The 21202-nt window shown below is 42.2% G+C and overlaps 1 protein-coding gene across 1 annotated transcript in view; it reads left to right on the plus strand.

The window, feature by feature from the left end:
* Window positions 1-5066: 5066 nt before the first annotated feature.
* CRTAC1 (cartilage acidic protein 1) overlaps window positions 5067-21202 on the plus strand; it is a 118826-nt gene continuing 102690 nt past the window's right edge. Inside the window, exon 1 of the mRNA XM_060109760.1 lies at window positions 5067-5266. Coding sequence (XP_059965743.1) covers window positions 5067-5266 — 200 coding nt within the window. The remainder of the gene's footprint in view (window positions 5267-21202) is intronic.

A 21202-nucleotide genomic window follows, 5' to 3' on the forward strand; every position in this document is an offset into this window, starting at 1 on the left:
ATGGCTCACGGGCCCAGCCGCTCCGCGGCATGTGGGATCTTCCCGGACCGGGGCACGAACCCGTTTCCCCTGCATCGGCAGGCGGACTCTCAGCCACTGCGCCACCAGGGAAGCCCGAAAGAAGCAGTTTTAAGATAACTGTATGACAAGTTGCAAGCAATTTCTGCTGATTCACATTATCATTTGGACTTATTCCTTCATCCATTTAACAAATGTTAATTGAGTGCCTCCTAGTACTCGGCCCCACGATGGTTTGGGGGAACACACTGGCATGCATCTCTATCTTGGCTTGCAAATTCCTGCCCATACCCCATCTTCTCTAGGCTCTGGCCATTAATGGTAGCTATCTTTTGTCTACTAGACCCGACCCCCGCTCCAGTTCCAGCCCTTTCCTTCTTCTCAATTCTTTGCAAAAATTAGAGTCAGAATCCCTCTTTGTCAGTCCCTATCAATTGTGGTAATTTGACTGAGCTGAAGATAGCTAGTACTTTGAGTATCTAATGATCAACCGAGCCTGCAGCCCTGAGGATTGTATGGCCCTAGGATTGGTTTCAGACCCTTAGATCTAGAGGCAGAGGAGAAGTTTCTTGAACTAATCACTGTAGTGTATAGTATGGTTTCTTAACTCTGGCTATTCAATATGTAGTTTATGGACCAGGACAGTCAGAATCACATGGGAGCTTGTTCAAAATATATAATCTTGGGCTCTCCTGCAGATCAGCTGAATCAGAATCTGCATTTTAACAAGACCACCAGGTGATTCATGTACATATTAAAGTTTGAGAAGCACTGGAGCACTGGCATAAATTCTCAAATTTTGCAACATATTAGAATCATGTAGGGAGCTTTTAAAATTCTGATGCCCCTGCTGCATCCTATGCCAGGTGAGTGAGAATATCTTGGGATGAGACCAGGCATGAGTATTTCTTTATTATGATAAAATATACACAACATAAAACTTACCATTTTGACCATTTATAAGTGTATAGTTCAGTGATATTAAATGCATTCACATTGTTGTGCAAACATCACCACCATCCATCTCCAGAACTTTTCATCTTCCCAAACTGAAACTCCATAACCATTAAACACTAACTCCCCATTCCCCTGTCCCCCCAGCCCCTGGTAACCACCACTCTTCTTTCTGCCTCTTTGAATTTGACTACTCCAGGTACCTCGTATAAGTGGAATCATACAGTGTTTGTCTTTTATGACTGGCTTATTTCACTTAGCATAATGTCTTCTAGGTTCATCCATGTTGTAGCATGTGTCAGAATTTCCTTCCTTTTTAAGGCATATCATATTCCATTGTATGTACATGCCACACTTTGGACATATGGATTGATGGACACTTGGGTTGCTTGTGGCCACTGTGAATAACGCAATTACGAACTTGTGTATACAGATATCTGTTCCAGTCCCCTCTTTCAATTCTTCTGGGTATATACCCAGAAATGGAATTGCTGCATCACATGGTAATTGTTTTTTGGATTTTTTGAGGAACTGCTGCACAGCAGTTTTCCACAGCAGCTGCACCATTTTATAGTCCCATCAGCAATGCATAAGGGTCCCAATTTCTCCACATCCTCACCAACAATTGTTATTTCCTGGTTTTTTTATTATAGCCATTCTAATGGGTGTGAAGTATTATCTCACTGTGGGTTTGATTTGCATTTCCCTAATGATTAGTGATGTTGAGCATCTTTTCATATACTTATTGACCAATTGTATATCTTCTTTGGAGAAATGTTTATTCAAGTCCTTTACCCGTTTTGAATTGGATTGTTTTGTTGTTGTTTTTGAGTTGTAGGACTTCTTTATATATTCTGGATATTAATCCCTTATCAGATACATGATTTGCAAATATTTTCTCCCATTACACGGCTTGCCTTTTCACTCTATTGATAGTGTCCTGTGATGCCCAAAAGTTTTAAATTTTGACGCAGTCCATTTAATCTATTTTTTCTTCTGTTGCCTGTTCTTTTGGTGTCATATCCAAGAAATCTTTTTCAGACAACGGTATTTTTTAAGGCTCCCCAAGTGATTCCAACGTACAGCTAAGGTCGAGCATGTTTCTCAATTGTTAACGTACATTCAGATCACCTGAAATCGTGTTAAAATGCACATTCTGATTTATTAGGTCTGGGGTGGCGCCCAAGATTCTGCATTTCTAACAAACTCGCTAATGCTGATGCTGTTGGTCTGCGGACCACTGAGTAGCCAGAGTGTAGAGGGGCATTTCAGTGATTTCCTTCATCTGAGCCCTGAGCTAGAGGGTGGATATTTACCAGGCCTTTTCCTAAGTTTCCCACCACAACTGTTTCCCAGCAGGCCCTCAGCTGACCCTCTAACTTTCAACTGGTGCTGAGCAGCCCTGGGAGCCTTTGGCATGTCAGAAGAATGAAATATAAAGGACTTGTTCTCCCTGCTCCACTCTCAGCCCACCCCCTTGGGGAGGCCATCCACTGGTCTGCTCGTGCCTAGTGCATTCGGTTCCACACTGATGATGGCAGGTTCCTGTCTGGCCTTGGCCCCTGCAAGGGAAATGCTACAGAGCTCTGCTGAATAGCTGTTTTGCTCAAAATATGTTTAATTTGCTCAGAAAGAAAAACCACACAGGTTGGTCTGCAGTTTATAGAAGAAGCTGGGAAGAAAAACTGCCGAAGGTCTGCTTCTAAAAGAAATCCTTTAATTCATCATAGAATTTTAGAGCTGGAAAGGACCTTTAGAGATCTACTCCCAGACCCTCGTTTTGGAGAATAAAGCTGGGACCCAGCAAGGCTGTGACTTGTTCAAGGTCACCAAGCAAAACAGAGCTCAGCCCACAGGTGTATTATTTCTATTTAATCTTGCTTTAGGTTATTTATCTGGAAATGGATAACACAGAGTAGCTATTTCTTTCAGATGTCTCCTTTAATTAAAAGTTCTACTTTTCAAACAAAGGTAAGAATCAAGAGGCTGGATCACGGTTCTTGCCCCTCGTGGCCTTCGTTAGAAAATTTCTACCAGATGCTTATATTACCCTAATAGGACCTGCCTCCCCGGTGGCAGTGACCCAAATTGCAAGTGTAGTAGTGCCTGGGAGGAACTTAATAGCTTCTAGAACGCATGCCCAATACCAATTTTTCCTTCATGTCCATTGATTGCAAATGTTGTAAGCTGATCACAGTACTCTTTCAAGCCACTGCCAGTCAGTTTGGCTGTGAAGTTGAAACTCATCTGCCATCCCTACAATAGAATTCATACCTTGAAAAGTCCTGTGACCTTCAGATCCACGCTACATTTCAGCATGGCTCTCCTGGTTGTTAAATACTCTTTAGCTTCTCATTCCCCCACCCCACCCCAGCTGCTCATTAATCCAATTATGAGTTTCCTTTATCCAACCAAACTTCTTGCCAAGTTGCATAACTCTCGGAGTGATGTGTTTGCCTTTCGTGACTAGACAGCCCAGTAAGTGTTGCTGTTGTGTTCAGACATCTCTGTAATTGGGACTGACCTCATTCTGATAGTGCAACACCCAGCATGTGCCCTCTAAACAGGCTACAAGAACTTTCTTCCCAGGAAGGCTCGCTGAGGTTAAGGTTTCTGCCCTGCAGTTAGAGCCCTGCCCCTGTGTCTCTCTCCAGCGCCCCCCCCCTCCACAGCGAGGCATTAGGGAGGCTTCTGAATCATGTTTGGCTCCGTAGACAGTGCCTGGGCCCTTCATATTGGTCTCTGGGTCCTGAACTGGAGCAAGCTCCTTTGCTGGCAGGAATGTCTGTCTCCATCTGGGGAGTCAGTCTTCAGGTCTTCTCTTCATTAAGACATCAGCCTCACTCAGCCTTGCTCTTGGCTGCCAGCCACACTGACAAGCCAGCAGGAAAAGTTCCATCAGGAAGAGGTGTGCCGCCCTCTGTAGGCAGGAAGGCACCGCCTTGGCCTGCGGGACTGCCTGTTCAGACCTTGTGGGACTTGTCCCAGGGGAGACTTTGGAACACTCTCACAGTTCTGATTCTAAGCCTGCGGGCAGCAACTCAGGGTGGTGCCATCTGTAGCATTTTCAGTGTCTCCCTGGCTCACGTCAGGAAGGGATGGAGTCCTTCCACCTCCTTGGCCACTCTCATCTGTCTCCTGCGTGCCTGCCACCAGCTCCCGCAGCCCCAGGCTGTTTGGCAACGCCCTGAGTTATGTTAGAGATATAATAATGAATTAAACAATGGATTATACATAATTAATTTATAATAAAACACACACACAGTGGTTTAATTTCTCCAAGTGAATGATGTGCCGCTCGCCAGATCCTGCTGGAATACATTCCATATCTGACTGCTTCCTGGTCTGGAGGCAATGGCCAGCTGCCCTAGGGAGGGACCTTGGCAGGGGAACCTTCCAAGTCACAGATTCCCTCCAGGCTGCCTCTGGGGTAGGTCCCACAGAAAGATAATCCTTTACTGCCTCTACTGTTGTTCTAGATATGGACCCTCATGGGGGTCTCACCCACCCCTGGACTGTCTGAGATCTGTTGTTTTCTTCATTCTCCCAGCCTTTCTTCCAGAGGATGGGAGATGCCCATGTGTTTATACTCTACCATTTCTTCCTTCCTTCCTTCCTTCCTTCATTCTCCCAGCCTTTCTCCCAGAGGATGGGAGATGCCCATGTGTTTATACTCTGCCATTTCTTCCTTCCCTCCCTCCCTCCCTTTCCTTCCTTCCTTCCTTCCTTCCTAAATATGTACTGAGTGCTCCTTTTGTGCCAGACACTGTCCTTGGCTTTGTATGCATACATGAACAAAACAGAGAGCCTTGCCCTGGTGGAGCTTATGTTCTGGCTGAGGGAGACAGACACTAAATAACAGAACATGATGAATGAGGAAGTCATCCAGCATGTTATAAAGTGATAGGTGCTGTAGAAAAAGAAAAGGCAGAGCAGGATAAGGGTGACCTGACATGATGGGGACAGGTTGCAGTTTTAAAGAGCATAGTCAGGACAGGTCTTGTGGAAAAGTGGCAGCCTAGGAGTTGCCAAGCCCTCCAGGAACAGGGAAGAAAGGTATTGCTGCACCTAACATTTGTAACTTTTGGTTTCAGATGTTCCAGATGTTTCTGTTCCTGCTGCTGCTGTGGTTTCTGCCCCTGACTGAGGGGTCCCTGCGGGCTGAACCCATGTTCACGGCAGTGACCAACTCAGTCCTGCCCCCTGACTATGACAGCAACCCCACCCAGCTCAACTATGGAGTGGCAGTGACTGATGTGGACCACGACGGGGACTTTGAGATCGTCGTGGCAGGGTAAGTACCTCCCACCCTGGGTTTGACAGATATATTAGTCAGCTTTTGCTGTAATAGGGCCAGATAACAAATAGCTCCAAAAGCCCAGGGGCTTGCAACAACACACATTCTCATGCACTTGGGTCTTGGCCGGACTCAGCTGGGTTCTGGTAGGCTGTGTCCTTGCCTTTTTGGTGTAGCAGTGAGTTGGGATGGAGGGCAGATTGGAAGAAAAGTGCTTAATCCACAGGCTTTCCAGGGAGAAGATTTGAATGCCCTGCTTCAAGGCACTCTGTTCACCTTTTGGCCTCCTTAGTTATGCAGGTGTTACTTCCTTACCAGTGAGACACTAGAGTCTCTATATACGAGGGATTTAAGGGTGACAATTGTGATAGAAGGGGATGCTCAAAGCTGCCTTTGCACAGCATTTTACACAAGACTAAGAAAACATTAATTGCCTGTTTCAGAGAAGGGGGGAGGTTGGCGATGAAGAAGGATAGTTAAACTTCCTCTGAACCATGCCTTGGCGCCCCTGGTCCCTTCCCTCCTGAGACGCAACATTGTGTATCAAGAAAAGGTTTGGAGTCCAAATAGCTTGAGTTCATGCCTTAGATCTACAGCTTTCTAGTTACATGACCTTGAGTCAGCCCCTTATGAACCGAGATTCAGATGTATCATCTGCAAAAAATGTAGATAGCAATATGCCTCCCTATTGTGAAGCTTCAGTCGCTGTTGCACGTGAGTGCATTGTAAATTCTGCCAATCGCCATTGATAATCCTTATTTATGGAGCACTAATATGTGCCAGGCACTGTGCTAAGCCTTTCCACGCACTGTCTTATTTAATCCTCCTGACAACACCATGCAGTAAATAAATATACAAGAAAAGGAAATTACAATTCAGAGATGATGAGTGACTTGCCCTCTATCAAGTAAATAGTAAGTGGATGAGTCAGGATTTGAACCCCGCGGCTCCCTAACTATAGAGCTGCTAAACTACATTGTACAAAGTTTAGTTATCACTTCAAAAATCAGCCAATCAATAAATACACTACAGGGGCCTGTCAACCTCATTCTAGAAGGCTGGAGCTTTTATGGCAGCACTGAACAAAGTGAATGGCAAGTAACATTACTTGTAGCAGTTGCATGTAACAGGAGAAACCACTGACTTTGGCATTGGAAAACCTGGTTTTAATCCCGTGTCATCCAATAGTTGTGAGCCTTGTGCGAGTTACTTAACTACACAGCCCCCACTTTCCTCATCTGTAAAATGGGCATGTTGAAATCTACCCCTGCCTACCATACAGGGCAGTGGTGAGGATTAGTGCTGATGATGTATAGAAAAGATACTTTGTATTTGCATTTCTTCTTTCATTTATTCTTTTCTTGTACACCATGAAGAGTAGAAGTTCCTAGATTCTAGATCTCCTAGAAGTCTAGATTAGTGTGCTGACAAATAGAACTTTCTATGATGATGTAGAAGTTCTATCTTGGTTCTGTCCAATATGGTGTCCACTAGCCACGTGTGGCTATTGAGCACTTGAAATGTGGCTACTGTGACCAAGGAACTGAATTTTTAATTTTATTTCATTTTAATAATTATACAGCCACATTTAAATTAGACAGCACTGTTCTGGGACTTCGGAAGGAAAACTAAAGAGCAGAGTGTGATAGAAAAGGGGGAAACAGGAATGGTTGTAATGACCCTTATTGCCGGGGGTGACCTGTGCAGGGTCAGAGCCAAGCAGCTTGTCTGTGTTCAGTTCTGTGACTGCCCAGTCACTCTCTGAGCCCAAGAGAAGCCTTCCTGCCAAACCCTGCTTCCCGGAGCCTGTGCCACTCTGCCAGGGTCTCTGAGTAAGGGGCGGTGATGCACTTCTGAGATGTTCTGCTTGGCCCTGCCTCCTACCAGATGACACCAGCCTCCCTCTGGTAGGCACTGGGAGCTGACAGAGGACAGAGAACAGTGAGGCAACTTCCCTCCTTCCTATCTTTCCCTCCTCCTGGGCCCCCCCAAGTTACTATGATGAGCAGGTTCTCCTTTCATCTTGGACGATGGGTGGCAAGCTCAGATTTCCATCCCACCCATCCTTTGAGGTGCAGGGGATTGTTACTGCATCTCCTGAGCATCCAGCTTCTTGCTTTCCCAGTGCTGGGCGTTCATTTCATCTTCCTTTTCAGTGAAGTCTTTTTCTCTTTCTCTTCCAAGGAACTCAAGAAATTTGCTTTTGTGTCTTCTATGGCAGAGAAGCTAGACCATCATTCGTAGGCAGTTTAGAGTAGATGTCTAAACCTTGTCTAGCTTGCTGCTTCCTGTGGGGCCTGTAGCACTTTGGAGTTATCCTCTAGAAGCAAGAACCAGACCATCCTGGGTCTTTATTCTGAATCAGCCAGAGATCAGGTAAAGGCCCTTGTCTCTTCTCCCAGCGAAGGGCTGAGCCAGGCAGCCCCTGTCTGAGAAGGCTTGGGCTGCCAGGTGTTCTTCTAAAAGATGATATTGCTCACCACCAGCAAAGAGGAAGATTTACATGGAGGACAGGAAGGCGAAATTGGGCAGCCTCCCAGCTCCAGGTCAGGCCTTCTTTGTGGCTGTTATTGACGCATTGTGAATTCTCAGAGCATCAGAAAGACATGTTCTAATTTAAGTACCAAAATACATTCCAAAGACAAATATAGCTCTTTATTATCTTCAGCTTAGGATGATTTGTCACTGTCTTCTTCTTTGGGCTGGATAACCAGGGGTTGACTATACAGACGTATTTAAATCAGGACCTTGGCAGGTCATTTGGTCCACCCCTTGCCTTCCAATAAGGTCACACCTATAGTTTTTGGAGGCTTCCTTTAGAGCCTTCCAAGGGAATGTGTGCAATCTTTTCATAATCCAGCTCAATTACTTAGGTCAAGAATCTGTGTGACTAACCTGAATCCCTCATATTCGAGCTTAGTAAGCCATTTCTTTTAACTTTTGTTTTGCTATTACCTTTGAAGATTTAAACCAAGTGGTCACTACCCTTTCAAATAATGACAGCTAGGATCACTGCCCTGCCTTTCATGCCCTGTGGACTCCTTGGCAACATTTCTGACTTTGACTTTCATTCAGTTTTATCCACCCTACACCCATATTTAACTCTGTTTCCTTCTCTGTTTGATGGTAGACTCTGTTTAGGAATCACATAGCAGGAATTGAAATTTTTAAAAATTGAATGTGAATGCCTTTACCTGGGGCACCTTCAGTCCAGCTCCTGACAGGCCCACCCTCTATTATCTTATAGACGTTTCCATTAGCTGGCACCAGAAGGCATTTGCGTTTCTGACCCCTGGGATATTGGGCAGCTCTTCAGTTTATAAAATGCCCGCACTTGAACTTGTCTTGGATTTGTTGACCTTGTAGTGTGTCTGACTCCAGCCCTGTTGCTTTGAGTATTTACTCTTTGAATAGGTTTGTTTTGTTTTGCCTTTTTGGTATCCTCCTTCTGGGTATTGATGGCATTGATTTTGAGCATGTTGTGGGTGAGTTTGTGTTGTTTCAGAGTCTTAAGTTAATTGTGATGGAAGGCGTGTGCACACTTCTGACTCTGGGAGGAGCAGAAAATGACCGCCCTTTGCTCCGCAGGGGTGGGGGAGGGAGAGGGCCGGCTCTGATCCTCCGACACAGCTGGGCGAGTGCCTCGCATGTGGAGGGCTTATCTGTTAACCGGCAGGTGCATGATCGGGGGTCTGCTACGGTCTCCTCTCTGCGGGGGGAGGGGGAGGATTTGATCACCCCCCGGAGACATCGGCGCACGCACAGACCATTGAATATCTTCGAGACGGGTTCCCTGGGTAAATAAAAAGCCTGGTGGCTTCTCCTTTTCTCAGTGGAACTAAACACCCAATCTAACAGTCTCACGCAGTCTGGAAAGGAATCCCTGTTGGTGTCAATCTTGCACAATTCCTTTAGAGGAGATTTTGTTTCCTGGGATATCCCCAGAGGTCTGAAATAACCCCGCTACCCTGTCAGTTTCCAAGAAGTTTTGCCCAAATGGAAAGATTGTAGTAGTTCTAAAGTTTAAATCATGATTTAGATCAGTTTTTCTACACAAAGAGCACTCACTTGATAAAACCTTAACGCATCCTTCACACTTGGAAGGGTTTCATTTAAAGGGATGCTATGTATTGTAAACCAGCGTTTCATTTTTTCTTAATTTTGCAACTCAGCGTTTCATTTTTTCTTCATTTTGCAACTATGTCAGAAAACTTTTTTAATTTACTAAAATTAATTGAATTATTTTAAAGGCAAACTGTATTCAGTTACCAGATTAATCATAATCATATAGGAGATATTTTTGCCATTATAAGTAATAAGAACAATGATAAAGAATGAGATATTTATCTATGATTAAACCAAAGCAGCATTTATGCATTTTATTACCAGCATATATAGATATATGCAGTATATATAGATGTATATAGTGTGTATAGATAGATATAGTAGATAGATGTAGTATCCATATACATATATTTAGGTGTATGTAGTAAGTATAAATATATACAGTACATATACATACACACACACACTTTCAACAAAATAGGAAAATTACTTTTGAACTTTCAGTCTTAACTGTTTTGTAAAATATCAATATGACATTCTAATAGTTTTGATCATCAGTTCTGACAACTTAAAAAGTTAGATTATTTCAGTTTCTCTTTTTTTAATTTAAAATACCTTTTACATTTTGATAACACAAATGTTTTATTGCAAAAAAAATCCACACATGGGGCTTCCCTGGTGGCGCAGTGGTTGAGAGTCCACCTGCCGATGCAGGGGACACATGTTCGTGCCTCGGTCCGGGAAGATCCCACATACCGCAGAGTGGCTGGGCCCGTGAGCCATGGCCGCTGAGCCTGCACGTCCGGAACCTGTGCTCCGCAACGGGAGAGGCCACAACAGTGAGAGGCCCGCGTACCACAAAAAAAAAAAAAAAAAAAAAAATCCACACAATATAGATGAAAGTAAAAATCCATCTTTACCAACCTCCCATCCCTACTCTAAGCTCATCCCAGTCCCCTTCCAGAATAACAATTGTTTCTAGTTTAGTGCTTATACTTCTGAAAATTTCTATGTTACATATATATTTTTTAAAAATATGTAATTTCAAGAGGAATCAAATTGATACACATTGTTCCAGAGCTTGCTTTTCTCAGTGTAACATATTCATTGTTCGAACATATGGATCTAACCTAATTTTTTGAAGTTACTTAGTGTGGATGTGCCACATTTGTTTTGCCACTCCTCAAGTGACATTTAAGCTGTCTCTAATCTGTGACCATTGCAGACAATGCTGTACTGCACATCCTTACACACATATGCGGATGTTTCTCTGGGATGATACCAAGAAGTGGAAATGCTGGGAATGATATGTACATTTTATACCTTAATAGATATTGCCAATATTACCAATCTCAATCTTTTACTATGTATTCATAGCCTAGAAATAAAGGGTAATTGGGGGATTATTGATATCAACTGCTATTGAAACACCTACTGTGTGTACTGCCACATAGGCTCCAGGGTCTGAACTTTATCAATTTAGATGTAATAAAGAAGGGGGGGATAACAGTCCTATCCTACATCTGTAAAAGAAGCTGCTGCTGTTAAAAACTGGATTGAGGAACTTCAATACTCTGATTCAAACTGCTAAAAAGACTTCCTCTAAAGCTTCCCCTGCAAAAATATATTTCTTAAATGGGTCACCCTTAACCCTAAGATTCATTGTCCTCGGTATCATGGAAGAATGATTGCAGGGTGCCAGCTCTTCTGCTATGGTTAAGCATGGACTGCCCCTGATTTTTTTTTTTTTTTTTTTTGCTGTACATGGGCCTCTCACTGTTGTGGCCTCTCCCGTTGTGGAGCACAGGCTCCGGATGCGCAGGCTCAGCAGCCATGGCTCACAGGCCCAGCCGCTCCGTGGCATGTGGGATCTTCCCAGACTGGGGCACGAACCCGTGTCCCCTGCATCGGCAGGTGGACCCTCAACCACTGCGCCACCAGGGAAGCCCCCTAGAGCTTCTTGAAGGGAATGCAGCTCTGCCAACACCTTGATTTCAGCACAGACCAACGCTGGACTTGTAACATACAGAAGTGTCAGATAATCAATTTGTATTGTTTTATGCCACTAAGTTTGTGGTGATTTGTTACAGCAGCAATATGAAACTAATACATTAGGTAAAGGTCAGGTGCTTGGTGACATTTCTCAGAGAGGTGATGGCCGTTACCTCCGAAGATTTTAATAGTATTATTTTACTAGTTTCACAGCAATAAAAGAAATACACCACCCACAAACATATTATTTAGAAGAATAAAAGAATATATTTAAAAGAAATACATCACCAACAGAAATATTATTTTTATTTAGTGACATTCCCCTAAGAACAGGTTCGGTTTTGGAAAGAAGTCCTTAAATCACACTTCATTCCTAGGTGGCCATCCATTAATTCACCTTGCAGCTCGCTGTGTGACACCTGGTACCATGGGTGGTTGGAGGTGGGGAGAGGGGTTCAGAACTTTTAAAGATCTCACTGTCCTTGGTGAGGCAAACACACTCACTTGGGTGAGGTCATAAGTGACTTGTGCCCCCAGGGAGATGCAAACATTCCAAGAGGTCAGAGCAGGTGGAGAGCACTTCTGGATGAGAATCACAAAGGCCTTGGAGGGTCATTTGGATGGTCACAAGAAGGATAGGTTAGGTCTATTTAACAAGGGGGCAAAGGCCTCTCCATGTCGAAGAGAACTTTAGGCTTATTTGGATTTTGTTGTTTGTTTGTTTTTAAATTAATTTTTTTAAAAGCATTTTAACAAAAGACTGATTTTCACAGAGTATTGAAGAGTATTTAAAAAAAGCTGCTCCAAAATAGTAATATAATTAAGACACTAAAATTGCCTTTGCTGAAAACGGCAAAGCTACTTTTAGTCTGAATTTTTCATCCATGCAGAAAGTAGATGTATGCCATGTCTCCAGTCACTTTGCTTTAAACTCTCTTCTCCCATTTTTTTAAGTGGTGGGCTGGATGGAAGGTCTTCCTTGTCCACTGGGTCCCACACCAGGCTCCCCAAGGTTCAGGCCCACAGCAGGCAGGAGCCCAGACCAACCCTCCTCCCCACCCTCACAGCCCTCAGGCGTTCTTCCTCTCCCCCCTCCCTCCCCCCTCCCCTTCCTTCTCCCAAGCTCACCTCACACTTCTCTCTGGAACAGGTGCCATTTCCACTCCTGGAATCACTTCTGCTCTGGGGGTCCAATCTGACCCCTGCCTCCCTCTCTTGTGTTTTTCCTCATACACCCCTTCTCCCCAGTGCTACTGACCTGGTGAGTCACTTTCTTTCAAGAATGCTATGGTTTTGACTTAATTTTCCCTCTGAGGAATGAGTTACTTTTGAGGCACAGGTATCTAAGAAAGCATTCAAGGATGTGAAGAAGCTAAAAGCAAACATTGCCCACTTCAGATTTTTACATGCTCTCCCCTTGTTTACCTTCACCTGTTTGCAGATTAAACTTGTGAAGGGCTGGAGGGCAGAAGCAATGTCTTGTATTTTACTTACATCATCTCATTTTAAACCATCGCAGCAGTCCATATGATGTGTAGTATTTAATTGAGTCTAAGTCACACATTTTTTCACACTTTTTTTATTGAGGTATAGTTGCTTTACAATGTTATATTAGTTTTGGGTGTACAACACAGTGATTTAAAATTTTTATAGATTATACTCCATTTATAGTTATCATATATTGGCTACATTTCCTGTGCTGTACAACATATCCTTGTAGCTCATTTATTTTATATATAGTAGTTTGTACCTCTTAATCCCCTACCCCTAGTGATTTTAACATCTCTAAAATTGGGATGTGACCTACAATTGGCAGCTTGCATTTAATTGGCAGGGTTTTTTTCTCTAAAGATACATAAAAAAATGGTGTCTGATCCCTGATTATAGTTTAGATTTGATGAAAGCACTGTAGATAGGGTTATCCCCATTTTGCAGATGAGGAAACCAAGGCCCAGAGATCTGCTGAGAGTCATAGAGATGGTGAGAGGCGGAACTGTTATTCTATATGTGCCCATTAAATTAGGTTTGTTAATTGTGTTGTTCAAATCGTAATGGTAGTCCATTTCTTTCTGTGATTCTGTGTTGTTGTGTATATGTTGAGGCTATTTTATTAGATGCAGTTTTAGAATTCTTTTTTTTTAATTGAGATATAATTGATAAATAACATTATATTAGTTTCAGGTATACAACATAATGATTTGATATTTGTATATATTGCAGTGTCTTAAGAATTCTTATATTTTCCTGGTGAATGAAAGTCATTATCATTATGAAGTGACCCCAGCCATCGCTAATTATGCTTTTGGCCTGATGTTATTATAGCCACTCCATCTTTCCTTTTGTTAATATTTGCCAAGAATATCTTTTTTCCGTACTTTTGCTTTGAACTCTCCAAAGCCCCTATGTTTTATGTATGTTTCTTGTATGCAGCATAAGTGTGGCTTATGTTTTTTTCAACTGTTTAACCATGTCCGTCCTGCTGTGCTGTTACTAATGAGATTAGTCCATTCCATTTAATGGGAATATTGATATGTTTAAACTTGTTTCTATTATCAATTTCCAAGCTTTCAATGCTTCTCTTCTTTTTCTTTATTGATTGATTTAGGGGCTTCTTCTTTTTTTTTTTTTTTTTTTGGTTGTGAGGTAAAGATTCTTGTTTTTGAAATCTCATTTTTTGCCTCTACTGATTTGAGATTTATACCCTCTACTTCTGTACTTTTAGTGGTTCCCTTTGAAATTTTATGGTACATTTTTAACCTAACAAACTCTAAAATTATCAACCCCTTTCTATAACAATACAGGGATTTTAGTACACTTTAACTCTGAACACCGTTTCCTGGTATACATATAGTACTTCAGTCTTGCCCTTTGTAAACCCTATAAGTTATAATTATTGTTATTGTTTTTATCTAAAGACAGTGTTTTTATTACTATCCATTTTTACCATCTTATTTGCTCATTTTTCTTCTTGCATCTCAGAAAGACCTTCCTATCATTTTTCTTCTTCCCAGCATACCTCTTTTAGCTGTTCTTACTGAATGCCAGTTGCTGGTAAAATCTCTCAGTTTTTGTTTAATCTAAAAATATATTTATTGTATCTCCATTCTCTTTTTTTTTTTTTTTTTGTGGTATGCGGGCCCTCACTGTTGTGGCCTCTCCCATGGCGGAGCACAGGCTCCGGACGCGCAGGCTCAGGGGCCATGGCTCACGGGCCCAGCTGATCCACGGCATGTGGGATCTTCCCGGACCGGGGCATGAACCCATGTCCCCTGCATCGGCAGGCAGACTCTCAACCACTGCGCCACCAGGGAAGCCCTGTATCTCCATTCCTGAAAGATAATTTTTCTGCATTCAAAAATTTTAGGCTGACAGTTTTTATTCCTCTGTCACTTGTTGCTAAGATGCCAATCATTAGTAATGTCATTCCTTTGTAGGTGGTCTGTCTCTTGCCTCTCTTTTTTGTCTTTTGGATTTTGCAGTTTCACTACTATATGTATTGATATGGGTCTTTTTTTTTTTAACCCAGCATGTGCTTCCTGAGTCTGAGCCTTCATGTCTCTCATCAGCTCTTAATGGTTCTCAGCCATCATCTTTTTAAAACTCTGTCGCTTCTCTCTACTCACTCCTTTTAGGACTTCACTCAGACATGTCAAGTTTTCTCATGCTAGCCTCCAAATCTCTTAAACTTTTTCATTTTATTCATCTCCTGTCTCTCTGTGATGCCGCATTCTGGGTAACTTTCCGGGTATATCTTGATTTCAAAAACCGTTTCTCATTTCTAGGAGTTCTGGGTAACTTTCCGGGTATATCTTAATTTCAAAAACTGTTTCTCATTTCTAGGAGTTTCATATCCTTTTTCAAATCTCCCCAGTCATTTCTGATAGTGTCTTGTTGCTTACTCATTTATTTCATTCTTTGTTCCGTTAAACATTTCTTACATAGATAGATTCTGTATTTGACAATTCTGATATCTACAGTCCTTGGGGGTTTAATGTGTTCTTAGTTTTTTGTTTTTTTCTTATGCTTATTTGGAGTGGCTTCCCTTCTTAGTATATTTGCTTGATCTTAAAATGTGGGAGCTCTGTGGCCCTAAAATGGAAATGCTTTTTACCAGAGAGGATTTGTAGTTATCTCTGCCGAGGGCCTGGGGGTCCTACTGACCTGGGAACACTATAGGTCTCTCCAAGGGTTAATTTAGGATTTAATGTAGGATTCTAGGGTTCAGCATCTCCACCACGCTGCCAGTTCAACCTATTTGTTTACCACTCATTGCTGCCAGATCTAGTTTTGGCTCACTTTTCTGTGGGATGGGGTAATTTGTGGAAATTTCCCTTAAGTTTGTACCCAGTAATGCATTAAAGATATGTTTTATCTGGGACCTACTTGTTCTGTCGTGATAAGGTCCTTCAGCAATCTATCATATGGATGGAAACAAAAGTCTGGGGTTGTCAGTAGGTTTAGGATCTCCAAAACTTATTTTTCTATTACCAAGAAGACTTGGGAGGGTATGTGCAGTTGAAAGAAGTAGTATTTAAGAGATTCTCTTCCTTATCTCTTCAGAGATGCTTTAATTTACTTTTTGCAGAATAGAAACATTTCTATAGCATGGGACACTTGGGTGTGAAATGGAGAAGTATAGGGATGTGTGTTTATGGGGAGAGAAGCTTGTGCAATAAGCCACATGCACTCAAGTAGCCAGGCCAGACCCTTGGACTGTGCCTCAATGGAGGAACATGGGAAAGTCAAGATTAAAGTCCATTTCCAGTGTAGGTGATACCATATAAGGTCACTGGTGTTTGGTTATGTCAACCAAGGAAATGTGTGACTGTGCACATCAAAAAGAACCCCTTCCCCCTCAGCAGCCATCTTTCCATGTTGTTTATAGGATTACAGCCATATGAAGTCATGGGCAACTACCCAGTATCCTTTGACATGCCCTAGTGTAGTGGTCACTCTGTTTGCTGGCCACGAGTGGGCAGTGGTAAGATAAGCAGGCTAATGAGGAGTCTACCTGCTTGGGAGCTACTCTGGAGAGCAGCATTGCATTGGTGGAATCATCAGAATAGGGTAGCAGAATCTTCTCTTTGGACCTCCACACTGTCTTCATTCCTTCTTTTGGGAAGAACATTCCTTCTCCTTTGGAGAACTGTTCTAATCACAGGATCCTTTGGGGCTGCCAAAGTATCCTTTTGGCCACTAGGGATTAGTCTGGGGTTCTCTGTGACCTAAGACTATCCAATCAGCTTCTTGACCTGAGATTTTTCATCCTGAATCTAAGGAAAGCTCTACCTTTGCTCTTGGATCATGAGTTGTAAGACTATATTACAGTACTACCACAGACATGTCCCCATCCCCCATCCCATGGAGGAACCTGAGAGAATAAAGGTTACACCCAGAAAGAAGAAGAGAGAATTCTAGGGGCATCAAGGCCATGGTTCCTGTACATTTGAGGTCCCTAGACCTATGGGTCTCCTGCACCTCTCCTTCAGTTCTGGGAGCACCTTGCATACCTTCAATAAATCCTCCTCTCCCCATTTTTTTCTAGACCTAGTTTTCTCATCTAATGTCAAAACTAATGATATGTAAATTTGGACAAGGCAGCCCCTTTACATGCTAGAGCAAGCACCCTATCTGGTGCTGTGTTGCAGACGAGAGCATAACCGTCCTAGCCCCAAAGGAGATCCTGAGGCTACCTAGTCAGAGGAAAGATTCTTAAGGATATATAAGAGCGGTTGACGATCTGTGATTAGTGTTAATCTATGTTTCTGAAGGAGTTTTTGCTAGCTGGATCAGATTGAAAAGGAAACTCAAACCAAAGAAATACCATAATGGTATTCAATTAAACAGTAAACATTCTGTATATATACTTTGATCAAGAATTCTTCTTAAAATTTGCCCTCTCACTTTAGATTGTGGACTCCTAAAGGCAGGAACTTTCTCTTTTTCATCTGTGCACCTACAGTGCCTAACACATAGAGTTCAATAAATGAATGAAGTGAGATAGACAGGGGTCTCAAGGATGGATAGAGGGTCTTAGGTAAGGGGGTTAATGACAATAATAAGCACTAGCTATACTCAGAAGCAATTGATTCAAGGACTTTAGTCTTGAGAGCAACATCAGTCAATTCAATAAACAAATTCTACGTGCCTACCTGCCACGTGCATAGCTGTGTGCTCTGTGCTTTGGCAGATACAAGAATACAGACCCTTTCTTCAAGCCATCTTAGTCGTAATGGACATAAGACACATGTGGAAATAACAGGGCAGTGTGTCATATGAGCTCTAGAGGAGAAACTCAGTCCATGTTCAGCACACTTATCAGGCTCAGCTCCCCAGTGAATATTTCAGTTTTCCAGTTTCTTAAAACACTGAATTTGATCTGAGGTTGCGGTCATAAGGCTTTTTGCCCGTCTGGAATCTCTCTATGATGTCACAGGTTAGATCTTCTCTTATTACAGCCAAGGTCCCTGTGTTCATTTCCCTTTCGTTAAACCACAATAATTGTTTGTTGACTGAGTAGTCCCAAGGAACTGACAACAGTATTGAGCCTGCAGTCCTGGTTCTTCCTGGTTCCTGTCTAACACCTCAGAGAGGCAGTAAAATGCACCACTAGCTACAAGTGCCAGCAGCCTTGTTTTTTGGTTTTTTTTTTTTTAACATAAACTTTTCCATCAGTAATCTGTTGTCCATATTCTTCCCTCCAAGCCAAAGCAAATTATGGAAGAAGAAGGAGGGAGAAGTAAGCTAGCCATTTCCCCCAGTTCCCTCCAGATAAGATGGGCCATCGTTCTAGTTCCTTTAGTATCTTTTGAAGTTGTTCCCCTATTCTGGGAAGCTGTGGATGCACCAGGCTATAGCCATTTCAGCCCCTGATTCCTGGACAGCACCAGAGCCTTGGAACAGACCCAGAGGCTGAACGCCGTCCTTCCCCCACTGCATCCCCACCCACACACAAACCATTTTGCCTCCACAAATTAGGAAAACGTTGAAACATATGGCAAGTCTCATTATAAAAGTTTCCTTTCCATACAATTCATGAATGACAAAAGGCAAGAGCTAGTGAAATAACATATCTCAAAGTATCTAAAATCCAAGTCAATCTTTGGAACATATCTAACATTTCATGGGGAAATAAATCTTTAACTTAAAACTAGGAATTAAAAAGGACAACTTCATTCTTGGTTCAAAAAGCTAGAGAGCTAAAGAAATTTTCAAGGGACACTGATAACTTTCTGATGACTTTCAGACAATAATACTTCCGAGGCTGTGGTGAAGACAAATGAGATAAGACATATGAAGTGCTTATAACAGCATCTGGCACATTCTAAATGCTCAGTTTTTAGTGTGTTGAGGGTGATTATGTTTATTTAATGCCTAATATAACAGAACCAACCCTCATCTGAGAAACCTAAGTGTTTCTCTCTATCCCTTTTTCCATCAATGGAAAAAGATAGCACTGTGGAACATTTTCTGTTTTTAAATTAGAACTATATATCTTCTGTTGTTAATTTTTAACACAGTCATTTAAACATTTTTATACTGTGCCGTCTGAAGACATGCTGTCCTAAAATAAGTTGTCTTGTATTTTACTTAGTTTCCTATAAATCAATGTCCCACCTAGAAAAAAGTTTGTTTACCCCTATTATATTACTCAGCTTTTATTCATTCATTCTACAATGTTTTTTATTAAGTTACCATGTGCCAGGCACCTTGCTGAGCCCTGGGGATTAGCAGTGAACTAGAGCAACTCCTGCCTTCACAAAGCTCAAAGAGAATCAATATGCCTGATGAATTAAAGAAATTTGTACTTTGGGAAAGAATTTCAACTTCCTTTAACCAAATCTTGTATCAGAATTCAAAATTTGTGCCCAGAGAGGTTTCTCACTTCCACTGTCCATTTTTGTTAAAATATGCTAATAAGAAATAGAATGATAAAACAAATAGTGATAGAAAAGAGAAGGCATGACTTGGGCAGTCTGTGAATTAATCAGCTCCTGAATAATCAAGAGGTGATATATAAAATGTAAGTATCATAGTTCATGCCTTCTTAAATAATTAAACCTATTAAAGAAGGGACCAAAAGACCACATTTCAGAAGAAATTAGTAGCCTGAAGGCAGAGGGTTAGCAAAAAGGAGCCCTATAGTAGCATGTATAAGTCTTTTCTATATTGTCATAAACCAAGCAGGTAGCAGTAAGAGGGATGGTTATATGGATTCTCCCATATATTTTAAAGTAGCGGGTGCCAACGTAGAGGTTGAAGAATAATTTGCAAGGCATCTGAGAATCCACCTGTGCATGGGCACTTTATCAATAGACACTAAAGCACAGCGACTGTTATACAGAGATTTTTTTAACATTAAAAAGGTATCTTCATACTTGAAAAGAGTTGAAAGCCATGGTCTTAAAATATGTGCTCGTGTACTGTCAAAGGAATGGGGTTAAAAGGAGCCAGAGAAGGGTCACTGAAAGGAGAAGAAAGAGTGAAGACATCAGACAAGAGATGGAGAGAGGATGAGAGACTGGAGCAGTAGGAGGAGAAAAAGAAGCGAAAGAGGAAATGTGCACGAGATATGGAAGGGAAATATGGAGTCATGCAAACCTGCATTAAAAGTCTAGCTCTTAAAAAACTTGTGGTTGCCAAGCGGGGGAGAGGTGGGGGAGGGATGGAGTGGGAGTTTGGGGTTAGCAAATGCAAACTGTTATATATAGAATGGATAACCAAGGTCCTACTGTAGAGCATAGGGAACTATATTCAATGTCCTGTGATAAACCATAATGGAAAAGAATGTTTTAAAAAAGAATGTATATATATGTATAAGCGAATCACTTTGCTGTACAGCAGAAATTAGCACAACTTCCAGCTCTTTCTCTTTCAAGCTGTGGGACCTTGGAAGAAGTTACCTAGCCTCTCAGATATTTGGTTTCCTCATCTATAAAGTAGAGACAGGAGTAACTAATAGCTTACTTCATAGCACTTGTGGTTACAGTTAAACAAAATAATGGACACAAAATGCTTGGTCTTGTGTCTGACACGTGGAAAGTACTCAAAGATTAGCTACCACCACCACCAGCATTATCATTTCTTACTGTCCCACCTTTCGTCCGTCCATGAGATCTTTCAGAGTCTTACCTGTCAGCAAACACCTGACTGTACCTTCTGGTCAATTCTTACCTTTAATGAACTGGATTAGTCAGAACTCTTTTGATTGCAATAAGAAGTAACCCTTACTAACTTATCTTCCCCCTCACCAAAACAAAAGAGGATGTAGTGGAGGCATATGGGGTAACTCACACAACTCAAAGAAAATCTGACCAACTGAGCCTCAAGAAAGCGGGCACAGGGGCAGCGGGGGGACGTCAGGATTGACAGGAGCCAGAATCCAAAGACGGCTGGATCACTCTCCCTGACTCTCTGACTCTCATTCCTGCCTCTGCATCCTGGCCTGTCAGCCTAATTACTTCAGAGCATCTTTCTCCCTGAGTCTGGAACCAAAACAGCCAGCAGCTCCTGGCTATATGTCTTCCCAGCCTGGCCACCAGAGAGAAAGTTCCAATTACAAGAAAGGGGTTCTGAGTAGCCGTGTGCCCATCCCTGTGGCTCAAGGAAACCATATGGTTAGGAAAGGGGAAAGGGTTGATCCTCCAAATATAAGGGGTTCTGTTCCCGGATCTAAGAGGGCAACCGTGATACAGTCACTTACTGAGCAAACGTTCATTAAACACCTACTATGTGCCCACACCTGTATTCAACACTACAGACACAGAGGTGGCCAAGACATCCATGGCCCTGCTCTCATGGAGCTAACATGCTAATGGCAGAGATAAGAGTAAACAAAGAAACAGGAAATCTGAATTTCTGTAGAGAAAGAAGATG

The sequence above is a fragment of the Mesoplodon densirostris genome, chromosome 1 (genome assembly GCF_025265405.1).
Source record: "Mesoplodon densirostris isolate mMesDen1 chromosome 1, mMesDen1 primary haplotype, whole genome shotgun sequence".
In the NCBI taxonomy this organism is placed as follows: Eukaryota; Metazoa; Chordata; class Mammalia; order Artiodactyla; family Ziphiidae; genus Mesoplodon; species Mesoplodon densirostris.